This window comes from Sorex fumeus, unplaced genomic scaffold (genome assembly GCF_029834395.1).
Source record: "Sorex fumeus unplaced genomic scaffold, SorFum_2.1 ptg000064l, whole genome shotgun sequence".
NCBI lineage: Eukaryota > Metazoa > Chordata > Mammalia > Eulipotyphla > Soricidae > Sorex > Sorex fumeus.
In genome coordinates this window covers 2,851,987-2,871,258 of record NW_026606121.1, presented here as the reverse complement: position 1 = coordinate 2,871,258, position 19,272 = coordinate 2,851,987, and the positions used below count along the sequence as shown (strand labels likewise).

Sequence of the window (19,272 nt, the reverse complement as noted above, 5' to 3'; positions counted from 1 at the left end):
CTGCTGGGGGACACTGAGCCCTGTGTGCTGACCGCTGGTGAATAGCGGTCTCACCATGTTTGCCATAGATAGTTCTCATAGTTTATATTTAAGGCATCCTAAATTGACATCGCCAGCTAACATGCTGTTGCTTTACTTTTGTGATGCTTATTCTTGTTTATGTCTCGTTTCTTCAATAAAGATAATTTTGGTTTTATGTTCAAGTCTTTTGAGTTTTAACTGGGATATTGAAAATAAATCTTTTCCTTAACGTTTGAGGCTCTTGCTAGGGGAGAAGTGGTCAGGGGCAGACATGGGCAGAATCAGAGCTCCATCCCATCTTGACAGCTGATGACCCCATCCCCAAGCGTTTTGGGTCACCTGGGAGGAGAGGGGAGGCCAGGGAGCCTCCTGGGAATTGTGGGAAAGCCGTGCTTCTGACACAGACCCCGTGACCAGGGGGTGTGGCTGCCTGTGAGCAGCGATCCCGGCACTTAATGGGGTGTTGAGGGGTCACAGAAGCAGCCCCAAGTGGGCTGAGCCTGGACGTAACACGTGAGAGGCCCCGAGTTTGGTCCCTGCCACCTGGATCCCTGAGCACCTCTGGATGTGGCTCTGGTTCTTGCAAAGCCTGGAGTAGTGACAGAGGGACTCGGGGAACAGAGCTAGCAGCCAAGCAGCATGGACACGGAGTGAACCCCAAGAGGAGCCAGGGTAGGGGGGACAGCAGGGCTGGCAGTAGGCCACAGGGCAGGCTCCTGTAGACCCGGATGTGGCTGTCCAGCCCTCATGTGACAGGGTGGGGAGAAATGGGGCCCCAAACACTTCGGAGATGCAGCAGAAGAAGAGAGATGGGGTGGGAGAGGGCTCAAGGGAGCCGAAGACCCGCACCCCATCGCTGCAGTGTGTGGTCCTGGAATCCCAGGATCCCAGAAGCCCCGAGACAAGCTGGAGAGTCTCAGGATGCACCCCCAAGTCCTGTCCCCAGATGATCTGTGACCACCAGCTGGAAGGTCTGGGGACCCAGGCCCCGTGGGAGTGCTGTGCGGTGATTCCCCAGACAGAACCCCCTTCTCCAGCCTCAGCAGGCTATTCCCAACTGGTCTGGACAGGCAGGGAGCCAGGGAGCAAATCATTTCCCTTCCCAAGGGACATCACCTTCCTTGCTAGGAACCCCACGCCCCCCCCCAGTCTCTCTCTCTCTCTCTCTCTCTCTCTCTCTCTTTCTCTCTCTCTCTCTCTCTCACACACACACACACACACACACACACACACACACAGCCTGTGCCTCTGAAGGCAGAATCTGTCCCTGGCTCCCGGCGACAGACTTGGGCACTTGGAGGTCTGGGGACAGACAGGAGGAGATGGAGCCCCAGGCTGGTCCTGTCCCACATAGCCTTGGCCATGCCCTGCCTGTGAGGCATCTGCCTTGCCATTTCATATGCGCCACGACATGCCCATGCTGTGTTCCTGGGTCCCGCACCCCCCGGTCCCGCGTCCACATCAGTTTCTGGAATGGGAGAGACGCCGGCCTGGATCCCGCAGGTCAGGCAGGCAGGCATGTCCAGCCGTGTCCGACAGGAAAAACCCCATGTCCCAGGACCGGTGGAAGGCACCCCGCCACCTCCTCCGTGGAGAGCCAGGCCTGAGCCCTGAGCAACGCCGGGTGCGGCAACAAAATAGAACAAAAAGCTTCTCGCTATCCTGTCTGCACTCCCGAAGGGGGGCGGGTAGGGGAGGATCTGTGATACCGGCCCGTTAGGCCCAGTTCGTTCCACCCCACCTGACCTCGGTGCGCGGCTTCCAACCCACTCACTGCGCTCTCGACTCCCCTTCGTTCGAGGAACTGCAGCGCCCGGGAAAGCCGGGAAGCCGGGTGCGATTTCCATCACTCCCGGGGGCCGTCCGGGTGCGTATCTTACGGAGCCGCTCTCGGATTTTGCAGCCTCCCTCCGGCCTGCGCGCGACGTGAGCAAAGGACCGGATACCGGCCCGACAGCGCCGGCGCGCGAAGAGCAACACACGTCCCCTTCCCCCGGGCGGAACGGTCGGCGCTCATCGTCTGGTGCGCTCCCCGGAGCGAGTGGGGACGGACCTTCTGGTCCCGGGGCGCGGTGGCTGCTGGGAAATGAGTCCCCGTTTGGAGTAGCCGGAGGACGCTGGAAGTGGGACTCCAGCGGGCCGCGCCGGGCACGCGTGTGCGCACGCGCGCCGCCCGCTTCCGCTCGGTGCCCAGGTAACCAGCTCGGCGCCCGCTGGGGCCCTCCGGCGGCGGCCAGCGAGCTGGCAGCGCGGGTTCGGTAGGGCCGGGGCGCGAGCTGCAGGGGGCGGGGAGGCCCGAATACCGATCGCCCGCCGGAGCCGGCCCGAGGTCCGCGGGGTAGGTCAGGGTTTGCAGCCCCGAGCCCGGGTCAGTGGCCGGGCCGTGGGGGGGGGTCCGTGCGGCGAGGCCTCTTCGTGGGCTGTTGTCACCGTCCCTCCGGCTCCGTGTCTCCGCGGACTCGTGTCCGGCAGCACCTTTGTTCCGTGCCCCGGAACCCCGCAGCGGGGAGGGGTTTGTGAAGGCCCGAGGGGTTCCGCGTCCGAGCCCGCCCTAGCACCCTTGCGATGCATCGCGCGTTTCGTCGTGAAACTCATGCACACCGTTGCCACGGGGGACTCGGATGGTTTCGGTGCAATCGCCGTGAAGATCCCTGCACATGCTCCGGGTCTGCACAAACGCTGGATTCTTGGGAGCCGCACCTCGAGGTCCTACGAGCAAATCCCCACTGACCGGGAGACCTCCACCCCTGCGGTGTATGGGCCCTGCAGACTCTCACTTTACATTTGTTCTTTGGTTCCTGGATGATGCCGGCTCGGTAGCATTTACAGTGGGTGATGTGGGATGACGCCACCTGGTCCTTTGAGGGCTGCTGTGAGGTCCGGTGCCCTCTCCCCCTACAACAGGTCTCATGCAACTTTCTGGGAGCTTCTCAGGAGTAGTTCCTGGCCTGGAGGTCTCATACCGGTGTTTTGCTTCCGCAGGTCCATCTTCACGGGCAGGCTACCCTGTCTTCTCTGGAGCCTCAGAAACATGAGTCACACCCTGGTAAGCACCCTTGAGTTTAACCAGTCATCTCGGCCACAGTAGGAGATGCGGAGATGGGCTATTGGGAGGAAAAATGTCGTCCCTGCTGAGTTTAGGGGCCACGGTGGGGCCCTCCAAGTGGCTGGATTTTGTGATCTCATTGGTCTGTCGGCTCCGTGTAACTCAGCTTCTCAGTAACCTGCCTGCCTGGCATTTTTGTGACTGAAGCCTCCAGTGGCCTGATTGCTATGGTCTGGAAAGTGGGACAGACTCACAGTGAGGGGTCCGGAACAGTAATGGAGAGCACTGAGGAGTGTGTGTGTGTGGTGTCCAGAGTAACCCAGACTGGCATACCGTGGGCAGCCCTGGTACAGCAGGTCAGGCTGTAAAGGACTAAGTCGGAGCATTTCTTTAGGCGGCTCCACCCTTTCTTTGTGACCCCTCCTCCTGCACAAGGTGGTTAGGAGGAAAGAATTCAGGGTTCCCTGGTGGGGATTCAGGAGCCCCATCATGCCCCACTGACAGTTTATGTGGGCATGCTTAGTCCGATCCATCTGGCCCTGCAGAAAGTGCGGCTCTAGAGTCACTTGCCCACTGGCTGCCTTAGTGATGGTGACGCAGCACATAGCCCGAGGCTCAGCAGCCCAAGGAGGAGCAGTTCAGACAAAATTAGCTGCTGGAGCTCAGGTTTATCAACTCCCAAGAGTGAAGTGAATGAATCAGTGATAGAAACTCTGGGCACTGTAGGCCGCAAGGACGAGCCATCACTGCCTGGTGGCTCCTCCACGTTACCCATTTCTGTTACTGGCCTTGCAGGGGCCCATGTCCTTCTGGGACGTGGCCGTGGACTTCACCCAGGAGGAGTGGCGGCAGCTGGACGCCGAGCAGAAGATAATCTACAGGGACGTGATGCTGGAGAACTATAGCCATCTCGTCTCAGTGGGTGAGGGGCACTCTGAGTTCCTGAATTCTCTGGGCTGAGAGCACATTTACTGGTTTTAACACATACTTTCCTGGGACTGTTGCAAATGGTATGGTTTGGGTATCCAGCGGGGCATTTGAGTGGTTCCTGCTGCCACCCACAAAGTTCTCCGTGGGCGTGCAGCACAGATGGGCGAGTAGACTCCTCCACTCCCACCCAAGGATCTGTAGAGCCGGCAGCCAGACTCAAGTGCTCTTGTTGCCATTAACAGGGTGTCACATCCTCAAACCGGAAGTGATCCTCAAGTTGGAGCAAGGAGAAGAGCCGTGGGCTGTGAGTGGTGGATTCCTGCTTCCTGGTTCCCCAGGTATGTTGGTGGAGGAGACTGGGAATTTGTTAGTGTTGTTTCGGGGTCCCTGCCTTGAGCATCAGTTTCACCCTTGCTCTCTCCCACCTCTGGACTTCTTTCTACCCCACAAAAACAAGTTCACAGAACTTCTCTGTGCTCACATCTACTCAGAACCCATGTCTAGGCGCTTCCTTCTCCCTCTTGAGCCATGGGTAGCTCCTCTTCTTGCATTTTCAGAAACCTGTTGTCTCGGTGATAATCTGACATGAACATCAATGTCTGGCTTACCACTTTCTTTGCTTGGGGGTGAGCCTGAGTCGATTATTCAGTAACTTCCTGCCTCGTGTTACTGCCACCTTCCCAGCCTTTTCCTTGAGGCACCTCTGACCTGTTTCCGTTCCTGGCTTTCCTTTTTCCTTCTCTTTGAGTTCTACCCCGAGCCTCAGCCAGTGCATGTGGGGGTCCCCTCCCTCCTGGGCTGTAGGACTGGTTCCTCTCACAGCACCCCTCCCCAGAACCTATCCCTCTGTCTTCCTCGAACAATTGCTGGCACCATGGGGCTCCAGACTATCCTGAGGAGAAATCACTGGGCATCATTAACCCTCCCACCCTCTTTGAAGTATCTCCTTAGAACTCTGACCCTTTCCTTGTTCCTGAACTCCCCCAGGGCTCCAGCCCTCCTCAGTCCTTGGAGATTTTGTTTGTTTCCATGCTGGGTTATTCACCCAAAACAGTCCTCAGGTCTCCTGCTGGCTGCAGGGGCTGGTGAGCTGCGAAAGCTGTGGTTGCTCATCACTGCTCCCGCCTCCTAACTCCCGAATTAGACTCCTTTTCCCTTTCCTCGTGGTCACCCCAGCATTGTCACTGTGAGTGGTCTCTATTCCTCTGCTGTGGTCGATTCCCCCCAGCTTCAGAAATGTCTCGTTTCTCAGTTTTCCCCAGCGTAGTAGACACCAGAACTCCATCCTGCCGTGCCCGGATTGCTTCAGACTCCCTTAAGTTTACAGGGTGTGTTGATCTGAAGTTTGCGGTAGGTTTTGCCTCCTTCGGTGATTCTTGGAATGTTCTGATTCACTGTCTAAAGGGATTTCAGTTCCTTTTACTGGCCATTTTCTGGCCAGCATCTCCCCTCCTCACTGCTGGAGGGAAGGGGTGTGTTCCCCTCCTCCCCGTTACACTTACATGTTAGCACCCGCTTACATTTTGGTTACTGTAGGAGTGAGTGAAATCACTTTACTCTGAGATTTTTAAGTGTTTTACATTGCATCACCAATATTCTGTAGGTTTTCAGTCAGGACTTCCCAAGCTGATTTGGCCTACCACTTTCTTTTCAGGGGAAAATAAAAATAGCTCTCTTGAAAATCAACTTTCTGGGGCTAGAATGATAGTATAGCAGGTAGGACATTTGCTTTGTATACTGCTGATGCTGTTTTGATCCCCAGCATCCCTATGGTCTCCCAGAACTGCCAGGAGTAATTCCTGAGTGCAGAGCCAGAAGTAACCTCTCAGCATTGCCAAGTGTGGCAAAAAAAAAAGAAGAAGAAGAAGAAAAAGTCGACCTTCTTTATGTGAGCCACAAAATGTACCCCCCAAATGCACTGAGTCTTTTACAACATCCCTAACTATTCTAGAACCTCTCCAGGGGTAATATCACCCACTTTGAGCAACATTGGTTTTGTTAACCCTGCTTCTCGGGGCTGGAGCAATAGCACAGCGAGTAGGGCGTTTGCCTTGCACGCGGCCGACCCAGGTTCGATTCCCAGCATCCCATATGGTCCCCTGAGCACCACCAGGGGTAATTCCTGAGCGCAGAGCCAGGAGTAACCCCTGTGCATTGCCAGGTGTGACCCAAAAAGCTCAAGCAGGCCCAGTAACGTCTCCATTATGAGACTTCTTGTTACTGTGTTTGGCATATTGTATACTCTCGGTAGCTTGCCAGGCTGTCCGAGAGGGGCGGAGGAATCGAACCTGGCTCGGCCAGGCTGGCTGCGCGCAAGGCAAACGCCCTACCGCTGTGCTATCATCTCACAATGACCCAAAAAGCAAAAAAAAAAAAAAAAAAAAACTGCTGCTCTGCAATAAACACTCTTAATCCTATACCAGAGAATCACACGCTTGTCCAGGTTGTGGTCTTAAGGTACTTAACATCAGATACTAATGCACAGCTGAATTGCTTTGGACTAAAATGATTTTTAGGAGACTGTTCTTGTTTTTAAGGGGAAGGGAGCTAATTGGAGTAAGAAAGGTTATTTGAGTTTGCTCTTAGCTTGGCAATATCATGTGAGATCAGCTTTGAGCACATCAGGGCTGAAAATAAGTAATCTGAGGTAAACAGGCAGAAATTACTGGTTGAAACTGACTGCAGTGATTCATAAAGGACAAGAAACTGAAATTCCCTAAGGAATTAAGAGAATTCCGAGAATTGGATGCAAATTCAGATCAACACACCCTGCAAATCCAAGCTACCTAAACATGACAGCACAGAGATCTGTTGTCCAGTATGCCAAGGAAACAGAGAAGACTGAGAAGAGAAACGGAGACATTTCATAGGCCAGTGTTTGTTTTGTTTTTGGGCTACACCCAGCCATGCTTGGGTCTTACCCCCAGCTCTTTGCTCAGGGGTCACACTCCTGGTAGGCTTGGGAGACCATGGGGTGCCAGGGATCAGACCCAGGTCCACCTATTGCAAGGAAAATGTCCTACCTCTTGCACTGACACCCTACTCTCCAACCCCTACACCCAGTTTTTACCAAGATACTTGCAAGGAGCAGAGCTGAGACATGCTTATGTTTTTCATCAGTTCATTTCTCCCTTACCCTTCATCTCTGGAGGTGCACCCACATTCCTGTCCCAAACCAACAGGCCAAAACACCCACAGCATTGTTGTCATCTGTGCCTGACTAAAACTCATGTGCAAGTCTCATTTCTCACATAGGAAAATGTACAAATCCTTGCTCATTTTGCCTGTTTTTAGAAGTCTGGAAAGTCGATGATCTGAGAAAGCGAGCCCAGGAGAATGGAGACAAACATTCAAGGGAGACTCTATTGATCATCAACAGAAGCGTGACTGAGGAGAAAGGTAATGTTCTTGGTAAAACTTTTAGTATAGAAACAAACCCTGCGCCTTCAAGAAAAATACCCAGTAAATGCAACGCATGTGGAAAGAGTTGCAAACCTGTCTCAGAATTTATCAGTAGTGATGGAAGCTATGCAAGAATCAAACCTGATGAATGTAGTGCATGTGGGAAGTCCCTGCTCCATATTAAGCATGAGAAGCCTAATCCAGCGACTAAGTCTGATGGATTGGATCAGAATGGAGAAGCATATACTCTTAGAGAAGAAAATCCATATCAGAGCATTCATATTTTGGAGAAACCCTGTCACTATCTTGAATGCCAGAAAGCCTTTCAGAAGGATACGGGTTTTATTAGCCACATAGGGGAGAAGCCCTATAAGTGGAATGAATCTGAACTAGCCATTCTCCAGATGTCAAACCTCAGCAAGCACCAGAGTGCTCAGATTGAAACAAAACCCTACAAGTGCACTGCTTGTGGGAAATCCTTCTGTAAAAAGTCCAAGTTCATCATCCACCAAAGGACTCACACAGGAGAGAAACCCTATGAATGTACACAGTGTGGGAAGTCCTTCTGCCAGAAAGGCACCCTCACTGTCCATCAGCGCACACACACAGGGGAGAAACCCTACGAATGTAGCGAATGCGGGAAGACCTTCTACCAGAAGCTGCACCTCATTCAGCATCAGAGAACTCACTCAGGAGAGAAGCCCTATGAATGTAGTTACTGTGGGAAATCCTTCTGCCAGAAGACACACCTCACCCAACACCAGAGAACACATTCAGGAGAGAGACCCTATGTGTGTCATGACTGTGGGAAAACCTTCTCCCAGAAGTCGGCGCTCAATGACCACCAGAAAATTCACACGGGCGTGAAACTCTACAAGTGTAATGAGTGTGGGAAGTGCTTCTGCCGGAAGTCGACCCTCACCACACATCAGAGAACACACACAGGAGAGAAGCCTTATGAGTGCAACGAATGTGGAAAGTTCTTCTCTCGCCTGTCCTATCTCACTGTACACTACAGAACTCATTCAGGAGAGAAGCCCTATGAATGTACCGATTGTGGGAAAACGTTCTACCTGAATTCGGCCCTCATGAGGCATCAGAGAGTACACACAGGAGAAAAACCTTACGAATGTAGTGAGTGTGGGAAGCTATTCTCCCAGTTGTCATACCTCACCATCCACCACAGAACTCATTCAGGAGTGAAGCCTTATGAATGTAACGAGTGTGGGAAAACATTCTATCAGAACTCGGCCCTGTGTAGACATCGGCGAATACACAAAGGGGAGAAGCCCTATGAGTGTTATATATGTGGGAAATTCTTCTCTCAGATGTCATACCTCACTATACATCATCGAATTCATTCAGGAGAGAAGCCCTATGAATGTAGTGAATGTGGGAAGACATTTTGCCAGAATTCAGCCCTTAATCGGCATCAGAGAACACACACAGGAGAGAAAGCATATGAATGTTATGAATGTGGAAAATTCTTCTCTCAGATGTCATATCTCACTATCCACCATCGGATTCATTCAGGAGAGAAACCTTTTGAATGTAACGAATGTGGAAAAGCTTTCTCTCGGATGTCTTACCTGACCGTACACTATAGAACGCATTCAGGAGAAAAACCCTATGAATGTAATGAATGTGGGAAAAAATTCTACCACAAATCAGCCTTTAATAGCCATCAGAGGATTCATAAGAGAGGAAATATGAATGTCCATGATGTGGAGAGACTACTATGACATCCAGCCTCTTGTAATGGATAAGAAAGTCCCCTCAGATCAAACTGTTGTCCAAGGATTCACCAACAGCGTGGACAAGGCTTTGCACACTTGTCAGACTGGAGGTCTGGAAGTTAACAGGTGAAAAACCGCAGTTGTCAAGCAGCAGAGGCTTGGATGCTGGACTTAGGAGTAAAGGTGCAAATGCATTTGACAGTGTCATCATAGATTTTTACTTGTCAGGGAATTACCCAGAGGAACTTTTTTCAACACAAAAAGTGTGGGGGGGGGGACTTTGGAAATTATATTAAAATGTATGTTTCTGACATAATACCAAACTATAGAACAAAAAAGAGGATAATTGTGAATAATCCTTGTAAATAGAAGTTATAAAATCAGGGTAATTACTCAATCATAACAATGTCAAATTTATGTGTGATTCTTGAGAATATGCAGTTTATATCTGGATGGGGTTTTTGTTTTTGCTTTTATTTTGCTATTTGCTGTTTTTAGGACTGCATTAAAAAGAATTGTATGTTCAGTTTGAGTCCTGTTTGAAAGGGCATTGTATCCTCAGTAGAATAATTTGTGAAACATAAAAAGATGATCCACTCTAAATAGAAGAACCATGTTAGTGGCTTAATATGTATTGTCAAGGGAACTGGAGCCATAATACAGTGGCTAGGGCTCTTGCATGCGGCTGACCCTGACCCAGGTTTGATCCCCATCACCCCATATAGTCCCCTGAGTCAGTCAGGAATAATTCCTGAGCACAGAGACAGGTAAAAGCCCTGAGCTCACTGGGTATGGCCCCCCACAAACAAAACAAATTCGTGTGTGTGTTTGTGTGTGTGAACTGACGTGATTACTGTATACTTTTTTCTTGCATTCTTAACTGGTGCTTATAAATGCATTTTATTACTATCAGTGAGCAATATTTTCCAATAAGAAGACAGTGTTTTGGAACTGGAGCAATAGTACAGTGGGTAGGGTGCCTGCCCTGCATGTGGTTAACCTGGGTTTGATCCCTGGCACTCCAGGTGATGCTCCAAAACCACCAGGAGTGACCCATGTGAGTGGAGCCAGGAGTAAGCCCTGAGCACCGTGAGGTGCAGCCCAAATCCCACTCTCCCCCCAAAGTTTTTAAATAATGTTTCCAGCTGTATCTGAGATAACTCTAATAAATCGGGAAATATGCATAGATGATTTTGAATTGCTAATGCCAGGGGTCTCAGTAGTGAGACAGGACTCATTGGATTCTCCCCCCAAAGTTAGTTTTTGGTTTTTTTTTTTTTTTTTGCTTTTTTTGGGTCACACCCAGCGATGCACAGGGGTTACTCCTGGCTTTGCACTCAGGAGTTACTGCTGGTGGTGCTCAGGGGACCATATAGGATGCTGGGAATCAAACCCGGGTCAGCTGCGTGCAAGGCAAACACCCTACCCGCTGTGCTATCTCTCCAGCCCCTCTCCCCCCAAAGTTTTTAAATAATGTTTCCAGCTGTATCTGAGATAGCTCTAAGAAATCAGGAAATATGCATAGATGATTTTGAATTGCTAATGCCAGGGGTCTCAGTAGTGAGACAGAACTCATTGGATTCTGTCCAATTAAAAATATGCTTAAAACATTCCTCCTTTGATCTTTATTTGACTTTTTAGTTGAATGCATAGTGCACAGTGACTCAGACTTTGTACCTTGGGAACTGTCTGACTTTACTTAATAGTACTTTTAAACTTTAGGCTCTGTTCTTCCAGAATTCTAAATGTGTTAATACACATAACTTAGTAGCATGTGGGATTATATCAATCTTCCCTTCGTACTACTTTTGGCAAAGTTTGGGCATCTGTTCCTCATAATATGGGATAGATCCTGGTTTATTTCAGCTATTTATGAAAAACTCTCTTCATTGCCAGTGGTGTGGAGTTGCCACAGTGGGGATTTTAGGCAGGACCTGGGAATTTTGGACCGTTTTTTAGAAGGGGTGTCCTCAGCTCTGCGGGGCCCAGTGGAGTGCAGTGGGGTGACTGTCTCCTTGTCGGGATGTGATGTCTGATTATGTTTTCCACATTGGATCATGATTTAAGCCTGACAGTGCAGAAAGATGGGAAGAACCTGGGGCCTGAAGGATTACACCGTCAAACCAACGAGCCTTGTAGCTGCTCCTTCTCCGGACAGATCTCGTGAATTGATTAAGTCCATCTTCAAATCAGTGGTTATACGATGCTCTGTAGTCACGACTGATGGTACCAATGTACTTTTCAGGAATTGTGCATTTCAGAAGAGGATTTCAGGTAAGTCATTTATTTTATGGTGTTTTTGTAGGCATTTGTCTCATATTTTTGGTAAATTTTTATGTAAATAGTTTGACCGTTGGAAATCAACTTGTAGAAAATAAGTATGCTTGTTTCTAGCACTGATTAATCAGCAGAGCTTCCTTCCACAGCATGACATGGGTTTCTTTTAGGTTCATTTCTATTGCTTGTGCAATACTATGGTAGCTGACAGCATGATGTAAGGTCAAGATTTGCTTTTGATTCATTGATTAGCCTGGTAGCCTGTTGCCATTGAATAATTGACTCCACACACACCATGCTTTTTATTCTATGAAATGAAATGCCTATTTTTCACAAATTAAAATCATGGCTCCTGTTTTTCTGACATAGCACTTCCCTTCCATATTTTTCTGGACATTGTGTGTGCGAAGAAGACTTGAAAGCTTGGTAGATTGTATTTTTTTGTGCTTGAGTTATATATAGCATATTTCTTGAAAGTATATCTCCAAAAGTTTCTGAGACCAGTTGTTGTCAGTATAGCTTAAATAAACACTTAAGTATGCATTTTAAGTAAAATCTTTGATAAGCAAGTTTACCATGTTTTGTTTGTTATGAATTGCATGCACATAAACAGTGTTCTAGGTGTGTGTGCCTGGTTAGATGATAATCCACTTCCATTTCAGTAAGAGTAAATTCAGAGTTATGCTCAGTGCATTAGTTCCCACATTGTTTAAGGAGTAGCTGTTTGCAGTCTGGGATCAAAATTAAAAGACATAAGGCTATCTAGCAATTCTTTAGGAAAATTTAAAAGCTCCTTCAAACCACATCTAGTCGAAAAAAACATGGGGAAATTCCTTGACTAGATGTGACTTGAAGGAATTCAAACGAATTGCTAGATAGAATTGCTAGATATCATATGTTTATGTTTTGATCCCAGATTGAAAATAACAGTTCATCCTTAAAAATACAGGAATTAGGGCTGGGAAAATGTCAGTGAATAAATCATTTGAAGTTTAAATGTTTCCTATTCAAAAAATAGATATATGATATGTACCTTCCCAAAAGGAAATTTCCTGTGCTGTGTTCCAAATAAGAAGTAACATTGTGAAGAACAGAGTTGAAAGTTCATAAATAGGGGCTGGAGCAATAGCACAGCAGGTAGGGCATTTGCCTTGCACACGACCGACCCGGGTTCAATTCCCAGCATCCCATATGGTCCCCTGAGCATAGCCAGGGGTAATTCCTGAGTGCATCGCCGGGTGTGACCCAAAAAAAAAAAAAAAAAGAAAGTTCATAAATACCGTCAGATAAAATACAGACAATTCCCGAGTTAAGTCTGAATGCACCACACACTTCCCTGGGCCCAGGGAGACTCTGCACCTGCCTAACACACAGGGGGCCCAAGTTTGACACTCAGAACCCTGGGGTCCAGTTGGACCCCAGCACATACAGGCCTGGGTACCAATGATCAAACAACACCAAGAGCCAAGCATCGCTGTGGGTGGCGGGGAAGATGGTACCTATAAATAAGAGAAACTACAGCTCGGCATTATTAGGGTGTCTTCCCATCCCGGGGTGGGGACGCAGGAAAGTCTGAACCCCAGAAGGACTGAACAAGAAGGAAAGATGGAGCGGGAGAGATGGGACCATGACTAAGGCATTCGCCTTGTGTCCAGGCCACCCCGTTCAAATCCCTAACTCTGAGTACCTCAGGGCCCAAAGCCCTTCTCAAAAAGCAAATGGTGTGAGGCAGCACCACTCAGCATTCCTGGCGGTCATCAGCCCTTGCTGCACCCATGAAAAGCCAAGCAGCCATGGCCACAGGAAGTGCCATGATTTAATCTGGGTGGCCTGCGCCATTCTGCTCAGGAGGTAACGAAACCTCCCCAAATCACCCAGAATCCTCCCCTGAACATGTGTACTTGCCTGAGAGGAAGTGCCCCAAGTGAGAACATGCTACATGAAATCTCCAACAAGGAAAACGGACACAGCGGGAAGTCGCAGGGGCCTCTCCACAGCTGCGGCCCTGTGAGCCTCCTGCACACCAGGCACACTGCGGGTGGTTCCAGCAAGTCCTCCACCTGCATGCGTTGCAGGGGTGGGGGCCTAAACCAGGACCCAGCACAGACCATTAAAAGGTATAGTTTGGCGTCTTTATTGAAGAGTAGGGCAGTAACCAAGGACATTTTCACCCATACAAAAAGTATATATGGTAAGAGAATTGTGTATGAAACATCCGTAAGAGTATGTTGATGGACATTTGTAAAACTCGTAAAACTTAATTTCTTTTTAAAGAAAACTATATTGAAAACCCCCATACTAGTCACTGAAACCAGCACTGGTGAAGGTTCTGCTCCTCCCAGAATCCCTGACATGCGCCTTGGGGTGCGCGTGAACACTGGTGCTGCCCACTGGGGGACACTCAAATGGAGAATTTCTAATGGCATTTTTCTGAGCTGCATTGAAACTGGTCATCTTGGCAGGGCCTTGTTTAGGGTTCGCCTGCCACAGGAAGCCCCTGGAGGTGAGCCCCAGACTGGCCCCAGGGTTCTTTGGATGGAGCTCATGTCCATACACTCTGTGTGTGTGTGTGCGTATGTGTGTGTGTCCCACCACCCCCTCTTAGGCCAAAGAGCTGTTCCAGTGTTCTAGGGAACAATGACTTCATCTTCTTGGGGAAACGAGGCCAAAGGACTTGGGGCTACAACCCATTCTGGAGTTGTGATTGTTACTCCCTGGAAGATGTTCCCTCACCTCTGGAATTTTCTGGAAGCTAAAAACCTTCCATTAGAGTGATCCTCAGCAGGTAGGCATGAATACTTTGCATGCGGGTGCAGTTGAAAGTATCTGCAGACGGGGTTGGGTAGGGGAGCAGCTGATCCCTGGAGATATATTTGTTCCAGTTTCAACCAGTTATCTGTGGGTGACGCTGCCACTGCACACCCCAGGTTCTTCTGCAGGGATGCGACCTCAGTGCCACCAGTCTTTGCCTAGAGGCGACAGCAGCTGCCATCCTCCTGTGTGCAACCCCGTCTTCGCCTCTGCCTACTGATGGCCTGTAGCAGACCAGAGAACAGCGGCCCCTTTGGGGCTGGCAGTGCCCAGCTCTTCCCTCTAGCCAGGGGAGTAGGGACTTAGGGGCAGATTTGCTCCTTCACCACAAGGTGCTTCATCCATTCCTCTCAACATATTTCTGTTGACTGGGTGGGCCAGTTCTCTTGGATATGTTGGAGGAGCCTGTGGACTAGCCCCGTGACCTTGGCCTCGTCTGCACCGAACTCATTCTTTCCTCAGTTCCTGACACAAGAGATGTCAGGATCATCACGGATACTTCAGGCCTCTCCAAAGTCAGCTCCCTGTCTCTCATGCCTGCTGTGGAGACACAATCCACGAGTCACCAGCTGTGCTGTTGCTTCTGTGTCCTCTTGAACCGGACAGACCAAGGAAACTTGTAAATATTCCTTAAAATAATGACTGACCACTTTGACTCAGATTTATCATTACTCAGAGTTTTACATAAATTCTTTCATCTTTAAATGCATTTAAGTAATGTTAACAGTGCCCTTTTGTTTTATCCTACAACATAGGTAAAAGAGATCCAGAATCACCTTAAGCAGGAAATAGAGTGGTGTTAAATTTTTATAGGACTATTTAACCCCCAGTAAAAGAGAAAGGGTAAGACCAACAGTTTAAACCATCTAGGCTCAGATTTATCTAGAGATGAGTTAGAAAAAAAATTCAGGGCTAGAGAGAGTGTGTGGCTGACCTGCTTCTATCACCAGCATCCACATGTTCCCCTGAGTACCACCAGGAGTGATAGTTGAGTGCAGAACCTGGAGTAAGCCCTAACACTTGGGTATGGCCCAAAGAAGAAAAAAATCCAAAAAAGAAATCCAAATATCGTCCCCTTAAAAGTGGCTAAAATTTGGACCACACAAAGTACAGAGTTAAGTCACTTGTCTTGCTTGTGGCCAACTGGGATCCAACCTCATCACTGCATATGGGTGCATGAGCAATGCTGGGTGTGACCCCTGTCTCCCATCTTCCCCCATAAAAATAGTGTCTAGTATTCTATTTACAATTTGCTAATTGTAAATGGGCTGAAGCGATAGCACAGCGGGTAGGGCGTTTGCCTTGCATGCAGCCCATGCGGCCAACCTGAGTTCGATTCCTCCGCCCCTCTCAGAGAGCCTGGCAAGCTACCGAGAGTATCTCACCCGCACGGCAAAGCCTGGCAAGCTACCTGTGACGTATTCAATATGCCAAACACAGTAACAACAAAGTCTCCAATGGAGACGTTACTGGGCCTGCTCAAGCAAATCAATGAACAACGGGAGGACAGTGCTACTTAACACAGCTAGTTAAGGGTTTATCATGGTATTCCAGCTTTACTACTATTATTATCATCATTATTATTTTGGCCTCTACCAAATTTTTGCAATGCACCTAACCTTAAACACTGTAAAATTTAATACCACTGTCATTTCTGTCTAGTCTTGGTCTTCTTGCTTCTTGGAACCAAAAAGAATGTAAAGATGTATAATGCAGTATAACCGTTTAACCTCAGAATCCACCAGAGGGCTAGAGTGATAGTACAGTGGGTAGGGAAATTGCTTTGCACGTGGCTGACCCAGATTCAATCCCCAGCATCCCATATGGTCCCCTGAGCATCACTGGGGATGACCCAAAAACAAAGCAAAACCTACCCAAGAAAGCTATTGATTGGCTCTGTGCTCAGGGATCACTCCTGGGACTTGGAGGGCCAGGTTGTCTGCATCCAAGGCAAGTGCCTTTACCTTCTGCTCTCTCTAACCTTCCTTGAGAATGGGTTTGGTTTGGGACCACACCTGGCATGCTCGGGACTTAACTCCTCTGTGTTCTGGGATCTCTCCTAGAAGGCTCAGGGGACCATAATGGGTGCCAGAGAACAAACCCGAGTTGGTTGTGTACAAAGCAAGCTCCTACTTGCTGTACTATTGCTCTGGCTCCTTCTTTTAGAATCTTTAAGCATATAAAAGATCATCTAGTTTCATGCCAATATAACTATTCAGTGGTTTATGACTTTTTAAATGCTTTGGGGTTGTTTTAAAGCTTTTATACTTGTTGCAAACTTTTTCACATGTGATTTATCTGAAGTAAGTATCAGATAAGTGAATCCGTGCATTCTCCAGTGGTAAAGAATGGGGGGCTGAGGCGATAGCACAGCTGATAGGGCATTTGCCTTGCACACAGCCAACCTGGGTTTGATTCTCAGCACCCATATGTCCCCTGAGCACCACCAGGAGTAATTCCTGAGTGCAGCCAGGAGGAACCCTGTGCATCACCAGGTGTGACCCAAAAAGCAAAAAAAAAAAAGAATTTGGGAAAATAGCTGTTTTTCCCATATTAATTCCAGGAAAATCTTGATACCCCCCTACCCCACTCCACGTATGTTTTCTTATGCCAACAAGGAATTGCCAGATTTTACATGTCTTACATGCATAAGCTTCCTTTCCTGAATTTTCTGATGTTCAGAAAATTTTAATTTCCACAGAAAGACATCCTCTATTGGTTGAGTTTAAGGGATTGCTCTTGTGTGGATGCTTAGGTGTTTATTGAGAGTTGACTTCTTGCAGAAGGACTTCCCACAGTTGGTGCATTCATAGGGTTTCTCTCCTGTGTGTGTGCGCTGATGCACTGTGAGAGTTGACTTCATACAGAAGGACTTCCCACACCTCTTGCACTCATATGGCTTTTCCCCCAAGTGAGTTCTCTTGTGATTGATGAGGTTTGACTTCACATAAAATGTTTTCCCACATTCGTTACATTCAAAGGGTTTCTTTCCTGAGTGATTTCTCTGGTGAACGGTTAGGTGCGATTTCATGCAGAAAGACTTCTCACATTCATTGCACTTGTAGGGTTTTTCTTCTATGTGGGTCCTTTGGTGAATGGTTAAGGCTGACTTATAACAGAAGGATTTCCCGCATTCACAGCATTCATGGGGCTTCTCCCCTGTGTGTGTCCTCTAGTGTTCAGTGACGTGTGACTTCTGGAAGAAGGTTTTTCTACACTCCTGACATTCGTACGGCTTCTCCCCATGTGTGTGTGCTGGTGTCTAGTGAGGTGGGACTTCTGGAAGAAGGTTTTCCCACACTCCTTACATGCGTACGGCTTCTCACCTGTGTGGATTCTTCTGTGTTGACTGAGGGCTGATTTCATGTAGAAGGTCTTCCCGCATTCGGCACATGGGTAAGGCTTCTCCCCTGTGTGTGTCCTCAGGTGCACCATCAGCGTGGACTTGTGGCGGAAGGCTTTCGGACATGCTGTACATTCATAGGGTTTCTCTTCTGAGTGTGTTCACTGGTGCTCAGCGAGACTAGACCTCATGGAAAAGGCTTTTCCACACTTGCCGCACACGTGGGACTTCTTCCCTGTGTGGTTTCTCTGGTGAATGTTGAGAAGGGATTTGGCATAGAAGGCTTTTCCACGGTCCATGCACTTAAAGGGCTTCTCTCCAGTGTGCATCCTCTGGTGGATGGCGAGAGTTGACTTCACATAGAAGGCTTTCCCACACGCACACTCATGTGGCTTCTCCCCTGTGTGAGTCTTCTGGTGTTTGGTAAGGGCTGACCTTTTAGAGAAGGCCTTCTCACACTCGACACACACGTAGGGCTTCTCCCCTGTGTGTGTTCTTTTATGCACAACCAGCAAGGAATTCATGGAGAAGGATTTGCTACACTCACTGCAGCCGTAAGGTTTCTCCCCTGTGTGGATTTTCAAGTGTTTGGTGAGGTTGGACTTCACACAGAAGGTTTTCCCTCACTCGCTACAGTCATAGGGTTTCTTCCCTGTGTGAGCTACCTGGTGTATGACCAGGGTGGACTTAGAGCAGGACTTCTCACAGTCTGTGCACTTGTGGGGCTTGTCTTCCATGTGCTTTCCCCGATGGACGCGTAGTGCCAACTTGTAGTAGAAGACTTTCCCGCATTCCCTGCACCCGTAGGGCTTCTCCCCGTGTGGTCAGTGAGCTGGGATTTCTGGAAAAACGTTTTCCCACATTCCTCACATTTGAAAGGTTTCTCCCCAGTGTGTGTTTTCTGGATTTTCGTCAGGTTTGATTTCACACAAAAGGACTTTCCACAGTCCTGACACTTGTAGGGCTTCTCGCCTGTGTGGGTCCGATGATGGTGATTATAGTTGGATTTTGCGTAGAAGGATTTGCCACATTCGGCACACCGGTAGGGTTTCTCCCTGCTGTGGATTCTCTGATGGACCCTGAGGGCCGAGCTCTGACAGAAGGATTTCTTGCACTCGGCACATACATAGGGCCTCTCCTCTGGGCGCTTCCCCCCTGCCCAGGAAGGGCTGCGGCCACAGGAGCTCCTCCCCCTCCCTTGTCCTCACTGGGTTTCTCTCCTGACAGAGGGGGTGCGGGGGATGATTTCTGGATGTTTTCCGCACACTTACTGTTTTCACAGGGTTTCTCTCCTTCGTGTGTCTTCCGACACAGCGTGAGGTGGGCCTCCTGCTCAGCAGAGCCTCCACGGTGACCGCGTGCAAAGGTTCTTTCTCCTGTGTTTGTGTTAGAAGGCCAAGCGAGAGACAGCTTCTTGCCGAAAGTGTTCTTGTTTCCGGGAGATTTGTGGGTGTTGTCGCCTCTGTGAAAGCCCTGGAGTGTAGGGTGGGCTGAGGCTGACTTCGTACCCTCAGGAGCCCCTGAGGGAGGCCCCCCTGTGTGAGGCTGCTGAGGGCTTCTGAGGGCCAATTCATCACTCGCCATGCCTTATACTCAGTGACAGTCTCTTCTGCTTGAGGCCCCTTGTGTGTGTCAATGGCAACCATAGGATGGGGGGCTTCTCTGTACCCATTATCTTCAGGAGGGACTCCCAAAGACTGTGTTTT

General features: G+C 49.0%; 2 protein-coding genes across 2 annotated transcripts; one reads left to right on the top strand and one right to left on the bottom strand.

The window, feature by feature from the left end:
• The first annotated feature begins 3,006 nt into the window (after positions 1-3,006).
• Positions 3,007-9,397, top strand: ZNF12 (zinc finger protein 12). Its single transcript, XM_056128271.1, has 4 exons — positions 3,007-3,067; positions 3,863-3,989; positions 4,240-4,335; positions 7,292-9,397. Exons 1-4 carry the CDS (start codon positions 3,053-3,055, stop codon positions 9,139-9,141), a joined length of 2,088 nt encoding a protein of 695 aa, XP_055984246.1. The 5' UTR covers positions 3,007-3,052; the 3' UTR covers positions 9,142-9,397.
• A 7,551-nt stretch (positions 9,398-16,948) lies between these two features.
• Positions 16,949-18,267, bottom strand: LOC130036482 (zinc finger protein 33B-like). The gene is given in 2 exon segments (XM_056128322.1): positions 16,949-17,386; positions 17,470-18,267. Coding segments are annotated over 2 exon segments (1,059 nt in total). The 5' UTR covers positions 18,091-18,267.
• Positions 18,268-19,272: the final 1,005 nt, after the last annotated feature.